Consider the following 9,769-nt stretch of genomic DNA (forward strand, 5'->3'; position numbering starts at 1 on the left):
TAAGGATGTTTGCTTCTTTGTAGGGGAAAAAAAGAGACGCTTAATTCAGCTTGAATTTAATTTTAACAACATACTGAGAAAACTAATGGACAGCAGTTTAAAAGATTATTCTGTAGATGTGGTTTGAGATTTCTGAGGATGCTTGAACTAATTTAAATCAGATTAATTCAAGCTGTACAGAGGTTCAGTTTTATATTCAAACGATAAGATTTAGGGCTGAGTAAGCAAGTGGCGCAGGATGTGTTTAAAGTGTTGTAAAATGAAACTTACCTTGTGTTTCTTGTTTCTGAGGTTTAGGTGGTGGTTCTGCAACAGGTTTCTCCAAAGCCTTTGATTTGGACTAATTAAAACACAATAAAGCCGGTAAAGTAACCTGGACTAGACAGCTGAAATATCCATTACATGTTCAAACGTAAGCTTGGCTCTCTTAGTTGGATGAGGTCGTCACACAGAACAAAACAGTATGCGTTTCTAGTGTTTCAAAAATTAAACAATGTATTTAAAACTTTTATGGTATGATTTTGGATGACGCAAAGCTGGTTAAAACCCAACAATTAGTGTTATTATGAAAATACTAGTAAATTAATTACTAGATCAAGGTTTCATAAAAATCCAATAAAAAAGTAATTAATTATCTATGGTCATCTTACAGCTCTTGTAGTCTTTTTGGGGATTTCTATTTGACGAAGACTCTGTGATGATTCAGTCATACTGCGATGACGAGTCAGCATCCCACTCCTAAAAAAAAAAAAAAGAAATTGCTGGACATACAGTATACCTTACAAAATACATACGTCATGGCTTAATCATTTGAATTGTTACTAGAAACAACAATGATTCCAATCCAGTGACATTCAAAGAGTGACATTGTCATCTTCAATCAAATGTCTTCTTTAAGGGTTTAATTCCATTAATGCAGCCTCCCTCACCTCCTATTGCTGGCTGTGCGGTTTTGCAAGTCCTTCAGGCGATCTCTGCCATCTGAAACCAGGCTGTGTGTGGAGAGGGTAGGGGAGGAGGCTGAAGGAGAAATGCTGTCTTTGGCAACTGACTCGTCACTGAAAAAGTCAGCAGGCAGAGCAGTCACCAAAGCCTCAGGGAGCTGGGTGCCCAGACTATGGTAGATGTCTGCCAGCACTCTGGGGACTGCGGTCAGGAACCTACCATGACACAGAAAGACCATCAACTTAGTGTATAACACCTTTAGATGAGAAGATTTGGCTCATTTATTTATTTTTATCAGTTTTGTTTAAAAAAATATATATTTATGGCAATCAAAAGCAAAAGCATGTTAGCGGAATAAGTGCAAATTGATTAATCTGGGCAAATACACACACAAAAATCACATTCCTGCAGCCCCACACACTTACCCTGGGAGGACTTCATCTCCAAGAAACCTTGCTAGGCAAACTGGATCTTTTGTTAAAGAGATTATTCGGAGCATTTCAGCCACCTGAGAAAAAGAAGAGATAAGAATTTTCTTTTTTACATTTGCTCTAATTTGCAATTAATGACATACTACATAAAGACATAAACTTACAAATAAACTCTACTGGTCAAAATGGTTTGAGACCATTGATAAATATGTATTTTAAATCAATTCAATTTTATTTATAGTATCAATTCATAACAAGAGTTATCTCGAGACAATTTACAGATAGAGTAGGTCTAGACCACACTGCATAATTTACAAGGACCCCACAGGTTAGTAGTTCCCTTCCAGAGCAAGGGATAGTGCGACAGTGGCAAGGAAAAACTCCCTTTTAGGAAGAAACCTCAGACAGACCCAGGCCCCTTCATAAAGAAAGGAGATTTAATTTCACCAGTGACAATAGTGAGCATCTCACCTCCTCTGCCATCTGATCCACATCCAGTAAATCAGACTGCTCCACAGAGAAAAGTCTACACAACTCCAGCCTCAACAACGCCTGAAGCTTGCACCTAAAGGAGACAACCTGTGTTACTGATGCATAAATATAATTAATTTGACTTCAAAAAAGAATTGCTTTATTAAACCTTTATTTATCAAGGAGTATGGGCACAAAGTTAATCAGCGAAGACCACCCACAAACAGACAAACACACATTCCGCACCTGGGAGAGAGCAAGTGCAACTACAGCCAGGTGTTTAAGTGGCTGGTCAATAAGCTAAGTTTTACATGTTTAACTGACCCAAAAAACAAGATAACACACGAAGGTTGAAAGCACTCACTCTCTGACTTTGCTATCAACATTAGCAGCCGTGCCATAGAGCTGTCTGATTGATTTGCTGGTCTTGAGGAGGTGTTGCTGGACAAACAGGGAGGTATTTACCTGCAAAAACAACAACATTTTAGATATGCAAATAAATCCCAGTCCAACTGTTCACTTTGATGTACTTTGTGATGCACTGAATGCTTTCATTAACCCAATAAGAAAAGTTTCGGCATCTTATATCAACATTCTAATTTTCTTTTCCCTATAGTGGGCATGTAAATCAAAAAAACTTTTAATCTGGCAATGTATCAAAATGTATTAACTAACAAAACATCTTAACAATTTAAATCACAGTGCATGATTATCCACAATTGTGTAGCACAACAATCCATCAATTCATCCACCAACAAATAATAATAACCAGTCTGCTGTAAAGATGAAAGTGGGTCGGGTAGAACCTACACAGTACATTGAAGCTGCCACGTGTCTCACCTGCAGGTCTGATTCTGTCACGTGGAATGTTTTCACAGCAAACAGGAGCTGCTGGACACCAGTGAGGAGGGACTCTCTCTCTGCCATAGTCTTCTCATAACTACACTTTAGATAGGACAGCAGTTCTTCCTCACTAGTGAAACCTGGGCAAAGGAAGAAGATACAATACTTCAGTTATTATTTTACCAAAAGGTAGTTTGATAATATGCTTTATTAATATACTATACATATATTTTTTATATTAAAAGTGACCCTCACTAATGGTGCTCGCGCTTCCAGATTTGTTCCTGTCACTTGAACGTCTCTTCCCCTGTCTGTCTGGGCCCCTGACCTCGGCCACCAACTGCTCAGCCTCTGCCTGGTTCTTTTGGGCTTTGACATTCAGCCGCGCCACGTTCAGCATCTGCAGAGAGCGGCTCATGGTCTTCATCTTCTGTTTGACCGGTGTGCGCTGGGCGCCACCTGTAGATCAAAGATGGTAAATGATAGAGAAATATTTTCTGCAGCTTTCTCTCTGGTCAAAATCTTGATAAGCCAATAAAGGAAACTGAACATTTTACCTCCATTTCCTCACAATTTTAAACTTAACTTATGTTTAAAAGGTGTTAAATGTAACCTCTATACTTAAAAAAAATTCATAACCTCCATAGAAACCATGGAATATGCATAGCAATTAAGATGAGGCTTTCTCACGTTTCTTTCCCTTCTTGCCATTCGCACCCCGGGATGTTTGATACAATTCGGCCAGACCACTGATCAGCTCCTGCTGTAGGACAGACGACTCCTCCTCTTCTCTCTGCTCTGGCACTGCATGCAGCAACCTGTTCAAAGAAGGTAAAACATCAGGACCATCTGTCACTTTCTGTGCCAAGAATTAGTTTGTTTTAGGTTTCTACTGTTTATTTTTGTGTTTAAATTTTGATATAATTCTTGTTTCAAAGAGATGTATACAAATTCTACCTTAAAATATCAATCTTACCTCATTGACTCCATTAAATGGGAACTCACACCTGACTGGTCCGACTGAGGGAACCAACTCTCCAACATGCCTCCTGTAAGCAGGCAATGGCTGACTTCACACTGAGCCCACTCAGGAACCTGGTGATCTTTTTGTTGGTCTGATTAAAAAAAACACACAGCAATAAACAGGTAGAAATAAAACAACATAACATGCATTGAAAATAAAACAATACTACCACCCCCTAACAGATTTAAACGTTTTGCTGTCTCTATAATGTGCCATTTGAAGGAGACTTATACGTAAATTAGTAACGTAAAAAAGAAAGTTAGGCATCTACCATTATATGTTAAAAAAGGGAAATTAGAAAATATTACCATCTTGATCAAGTGTATTAACTGTGACTGAACTATGTACTTTAAACAGCTAGAAGTCAACACCAACTTTTTGGTAACATACTTTTATCTTTGGTGGCTTGTGTGTTAATTGATAAATTCAGGCAGAAATGTTTCCCAAGATACACACGTTCAATGTTTTGAACCCTTGATATTACTATTCCATCCTCACCTTTAACAGTGTCACCATCATCCTCCATGATGTCATACACTACTCCCAGAACACTGCTCACAACATCTGGCAACTCAGCTGAGGTTTCTTCTGTGGCAGGGGCAATTATTTCAGTAGTTAGGAACTGATCATGTTGTGTAACTCCAGGCTGGAGAATAGTGAGTAGAGCTGTAGTGTGTGACAAGGGGGAGAGGACAGCTGAGCACACCAGGCCGCTGTCATTCACTTCAGAAAGCTGGGAGAACAAGCAAAAAAAGGGAAAAATAAGGAGAAGTGAATCAGTAAATGCAGTTTCAGTGAGTATGTGTGTATGTGTACGTATGCATGTATGTATGTATGTATGTATGTATGTATCTATGTATGTATCTCTGATGATGGCTAGTTTATGACACTTCCAAGTGACTCTATTCAACTGAGCAATTGGCATGTGACTTTTGCTGTAAAACCCACAGATCTCTATACACTGTTAAAGTGTTAACAGGAAAACTCCACAACTAGACATACAATAAATATTATTAAATTAATACATCTAAAAATCAGACATCCAGTTCATTAAGAGCTATGGCGGCATTACGTGTTAAAATTATTTTTTGGGTTTACCGACTGTCCTTCAACTGGACTTGTTTGAAAGAGAGTGCTCTGTATAATGTTAAACTGGAAATGTTTCTCTTTAAATTTTCTGCAATGTGTTTCTCGACTCAACTTTGCTCCTAGACTCTCAGGGACTGATATGAAAACCTGATTGCTGTTAATATGTTGACAATGTTTATTCTGTTAAATTAATGCAAAAATAGAGAGCACCATTATGAGACTAAACATATAAAATTCACCCCAAAGGAAAACACAGGATTATTGATTTGCAAAGCAGATATGTATGATGTAGCAGTAACCGTTAACTGGGTCAGCTGTACTGTGTAACTGAAATGCAATTTGCACATGAGCACCTTGTGAAAAACAGCACTGTTGTGTTTGAATGTCTCACCATGTGCAGAGCATGAGCAGAAAGCTCCATCAGGAGATGCTGGAAGGCAGCAGCAGCTCCCTGATTACTGCTGCTGGAACAGTGTAGCACCCATGACTCTGTGGAGGTCTGTGTTAGTGAAGAGTCATCCCAGTCCTGCAGCACTCCCCTCAGACACACTTCCACCGACTCTGGGAGAAGCCTCTGTCTCCGAGACACTGGCTCAACCTTGATGCTACAGCTCTGTGTCATGTCACCTGGGTGGGTGAAGAACACCACCACAACACACATGAATAACGGAAGTTAATTCTCAACTTTATGTTTAATGTGCTTAATTTCCCTTGTCTTACATTTATGCATCTCATATCATTTCTGCTGTGGTGTTTGGGTCTTGATCAGATACCTACCCATCTAACAAATATTTCGATCCAGCCCTATTTTGTATCTGTATTTAAACTACAGATCACATGAATAGCAAAGTAACTGCTGCACTATTTCAGCCATGTTTGAATCATAGCAGATGATGATAGGGATTTAATTCCAAGTTACCAACCTTGCTCCCACCGCAGAACACCGCTAATGACAGGAAAAGCCAGGTTGTGGAGCCTTTCAGAAGACAGCAGGTATCCAATGCTGGACTTGAATGCCAAACTCTTTCTCCTGAAGCCTGAGTCTGGCTTTTGAGTGAAGCAGATATTCAGCAGTGCAACCACAGGGATCACTCTGCCACCCAGCTGAGCTAGAACCTCTGACAGCTTGTCAAAGCTGAGGTGATCCTCACACCTCATGACCTGTAAGAAGACAAAACTTCAACGTTACTTAGGTTAGGAAAACACTTTGGTAGGTAGCGTTCTAAGTTTATAACCATTCTACGACTGGTTTAACAGAGTATGAGGTTAGTTTAGTCTTTAAATATTTACTAATGTATCGCCTCATTTGGTGTTGTTGATGATAATGGGTATTTTCCTAAGTTATGGATTTGTAATTTTATGTTTTTGTTGTTATTTTATGTTTTTCTTGTTTTGTGTTGCTTACTAGTTTGTTAATGTTAGGTCTTTGGATTTTGGTTGCCTATATAAGATAAACACTATTGCAGTTATGTCTGATTTTCTTTTCTATCTGTAAAAAAAAAAATGATGATATGGTGAAGAAGGTGCTGCCCAACACGTCATTTAAAAACGCTCTTAAGTGCTCAATTGACCGAAAAGGCCAAAGCATATACAAATATTGTCACCCATCAAAAGTGTGATCCACATTAGCCTAAATGTTCCCGTTCCTGGTCCTAAAGGCTATTTTACAGTTGAAATGATATGAACTTCTACGACTGCATTAGCTACCTAATAAAGTGAGTGACACTTACCTGCTTAACTACCATATACAATATTAATGATTCTGTTCTGATCCCACCACTTATTTACATCCATATAATTTGTTATGAACTTACCGGTTCATAGATATTGTGATTTTCTCGAAACTTTCCAGTTGTTTTTGTACTCGGTATTCTGTGCTGTACTCACCTGGACATTTGATCTACTGTCAATCCAGTGCAGCACAACTTGTCGCTGAGCCAGCATATCGTGAAGGCCCCTGGGTATGATGTGTTCCGTCACATCTGTAGGTAGATCACTGTTTCCCAAGGAAAGATAGTCAACAAGTTGTGATCTGGAACGTGGACACTCCGAGACAATAAACACCACGTTCTTCCCGTTGTTTGACATTTCATCCTCCTGTGAAACACTGGGCTTTCCAGCTCGGGTCGACCTCCGCGGCCTCAATGACTGTTTAGTGGGAGAGGTGATGTCTGGTCTGTCCCACTGGAAGTCCAGCAGAGTTTCTTTAAGTGCATTTTGAACTGAGACAGAATGATTGGATAGCTGCTTCTGCTGAGAAGGGCAATGTTGTTTATCCTTCAGGTCAAACTTGGTTTCAAACTCTATTTCAAAGTCCTCAAATGTTTTGTGGCGAAGCTCCTTGAAGTCTGACCCCCTTGATAAGAAGTTTGGATGGCCAGTCTTGGATTGAAAGAATTTGTAACCCCAGCGCAATTTGTCAAATCCATATTTGTAGCCAAAATGCAGCAGGGTTTGTAATATTCCTCGCTTCACGTGATGATTTCTGGTCTCCAGTTGATCTCCTGAATCGTGATCACCAAAATCCACATCGATAACAAAAACCAAGTTGTGGAAAGCCATAACGTCAACTGCAGTGTCCCCAAAGACAGTGAGTGGCTCCAGAACCCTTAGCTAACTCAACGCAAATCCATGAAAACAGGAGGTCAGCGTTGCTAAAAAGTTCTCAGGTCCGTTGTCATTTCATATTGTGTAGGCTCAAGGACGCCATTTACGCTCTGCCAACTAAGGACAGTTCATGTTTCAAGCTAACGTCAGCTAACGTTAGCATAACTATCAATACTTACTTTAACATAATTACAAATTAGCTTCGCCTAGGTTTAGCGCTTTCCGTTCTAACTTCGAAATAACTTGCACCCAAGGTAGAAAAGAAACACGTCCGAGCTTATTAACGTTAGGTATCAAAACTGCTTAAAATGTCTAGCTATATAATGTTATTCCCGTATCTAAACTCATCCATATTCGCCATTTTCTCTTAGCCGTCTGTCCTGTCCTTAACCGTTCGCGCCCGTTGAACAGCAGCCAACTCCTTCGCTGTGATTGGTTACATTCTGTAATAACAACAACCTAATTGGTCCAAAAGTAGGCGTACACTATCCGGCGATTCGCCACAAGTCTCATGTTAATTTTATATTGGGCAAATGCACAGTCAATCAAACCTGGATAGATCGTAGCCTACTACTTGCTACATAAACAGGCACAACTTGCATTTAACTTTTAAAAGCTCTTTTTTCGCAAAGCACGGTACATGAAGATGCAACCGTCAATATAACCCACCAATACACCCTTTGATGCAACGGGTAACTTGAAAAATCCAAGAAATACCTCGGCATGTTAGTCTCTGAGTTATCAATAGTTTAATTGTGTGAAAACTAACTAACTGCTCTGCATAGCTAACGCTAGTTAACAGTCTAGCTACTTTATTCACTATAGCTACATTTCAGGGCCAAATATTATCGGCTACTCTTTGCTTCACGATATCTATTTGACAGCCAAGGGCTACACGTTACTTTGAAGGTAAAAGTTGAAGATACAAATTATAGGGTAGCTCACCTTGTAGCCCATGTACGGTGGCCCAGTTCTCCACGCAGAGGCCGCAGGTTCGGTTCCGACGTGCAGCCCTTTGCTGCACGTCATTGTCCATCTCTCTCCACTTTCATGTTTAAGCTATCATGTCACAAATAAAGGCCTAAAATGCAATTATGAAAAAGCATGATTCATTCTATTTGGTCATTTATCAAATAGTTGTTAAAAATAGAGTCGCCTAATTATGTCCGATTATCTTATATTCCTTCTTTCTGAATTATCTGAAGAGCCATAATAAAAGGTTAGGCTACAAATTAAAACTGATTATTTGCCTGTTTGTGAGTGTATAACAGTGGGGTTCCATTTGACCTGTAACATATTGGATGTCATTTTTTCCCCTACAGATTTTAGGAAGGTTAAATAATCATAAAGATGTGAACTGTATCGCCATAACAGACTATCAACAACCTCAGCACACCTATTTAAATGTGACAATGATCCTCTGTCAGAGAAATGTTGGAGGGGAAAGTAGTCCCAAACTAGAAGCCTTCTCTCTTTTAATCAGATAAAGAAAATACCAGGTTCACATTGTGATCCACTTTTCAGCTGCTCGGTTTTTATGGTCACATGTTGTATTTGTATATATGACTCAGATTGAGTTGTTTTCTGCAGCATCGTCTGCTCCCTGTAATAAAGAGTTGTTATTTACTTTGGCAGTGATAGCAGATTCAAATCCTGTGTTTTAAAGGTCCCATGGCATGAAAAATTCACTTTAGGAGTTTTTTTTTAACATCCTCAGAAGATACAGACTCAGAAAAGGCACGCCCTAAGGAAAGCTCATTGTGGGACTGGCTCTAGTGGCTGTATATAAAAGCATCCAAAGAGCACCATGTCATGGGACCTTTAAATGCTGCCTGCAGAGTTGCTCTTTCATTTACATTTACAGTTCAATCACAGATTTTGAATATAAGTTACTGATATATGCAACCTGCTGACATGATAAAGAGTGCAAGAAAACAGAAAAGAAGACTTATGTAACCTGTACGCTTTATAAAGATAAAGTAGGCCCATTGATCTTTATTGAAAGGTTTCATCAGTGAGGGAGTTTTACATACAGGCCTATGCTGATCAGCCTTCAACACTGCAGCCGCATTGTTTTATTTTCGTCGCTAGATGCCGCTGGAGCGTGCGCTCTGATGACGTCACGTTTGTAAAAACCAAAAGCCCTATGACAATTGTAGCTTCATGCCGGGTGCGGTGGCGCGCGCCTGTAATCCAAGTTACTGGGAGGCTGAGGCTGGCGGACCGTTTGAGCTCAGGAGCTCTGAGCTGCAGCGGACTATGCCGATCGGGTGTCCGCACTAAGTTCGGTATCGATATGGTGCTCCTGGGGGAGCCCGGGACCACCAGGTCGTCTAAGGAGGGGTGCACCGGCCCAGGC

At 39.9% G+C, this 9,769-nt stretch overlaps 1 protein-coding gene across 2 annotated transcripts in view; it reads right to left on the reverse strand.

Moving 5' to 3' along the window:
* ticrr (TopBP1-interacting, checkpoint, and replication regulator) overlaps positions 1 to 7,882 on the reverse strand; it is a 15,007-nt gene extending 7,125 nt beyond the window's left edge. Inside the window, exons 1-14 of one of the 2 annotated variants that reach the window (XM_032522609.1) lie at positions 6,691 to 7,882; positions 5,727 to 5,964; positions 5,195 to 5,430; positions 4,213 to 4,447; positions 3,667 to 3,805; positions 3,381 to 3,508; positions 2,946 to 3,149; positions 2,688 to 2,830; positions 2,212 to 2,312; positions 1,848 to 1,941; positions 1,371 to 1,453; positions 930 to 1,160; positions 651 to 738; positions 271 to 340 (exon numbers count right to left, since the gene is read on the reverse strand). In XM_032522609.1, coding sequence (XP_032378500.1) covers positions 271 to 340; positions 651 to 738; positions 930 to 1,160; positions 1,371 to 1,453; positions 1,848 to 1,941; positions 2,212 to 2,312; positions 2,688 to 2,830; positions 2,946 to 3,149; positions 3,381 to 3,508; positions 3,667 to 3,805; positions 4,213 to 4,447; positions 5,195 to 5,430; positions 5,727 to 5,964; positions 6,691 to 7,365 — 2,665 coding nt within the window. In that variant the 5' untranslated portion in view covers positions 7,366 to 7,882. The remainder of the gene's footprint in view (positions 1 to 270; positions 341 to 650; positions 739 to 929; positions 1,161 to 1,370; positions 1,454 to 1,847; positions 1,942 to 2,211; positions 2,313 to 2,687; positions 2,831 to 2,945; positions 3,150 to 3,380; positions 3,509 to 3,666; positions 3,806 to 4,212; positions 4,448 to 5,194; positions 5,431 to 5,726; positions 5,965 to 6,690) is intronic. The other variant, XM_032522608.1, reaches the window with a different exon arrangement.
* Between the last annotated feature and the right edge of the window lie 1,887 nt (positions 7,883 to 9,769).

This window comes from Etheostoma spectabile, chromosome 8, assembly GCF_008692095.1.
Source record: "Etheostoma spectabile isolate EspeVRDwgs_2016 chromosome 8, UIUC_Espe_1.0, whole genome shotgun sequence".
NCBI lineage: Eukaryota > Metazoa > Chordata > Actinopteri > Perciformes > Percidae > Etheostoma > Etheostoma spectabile.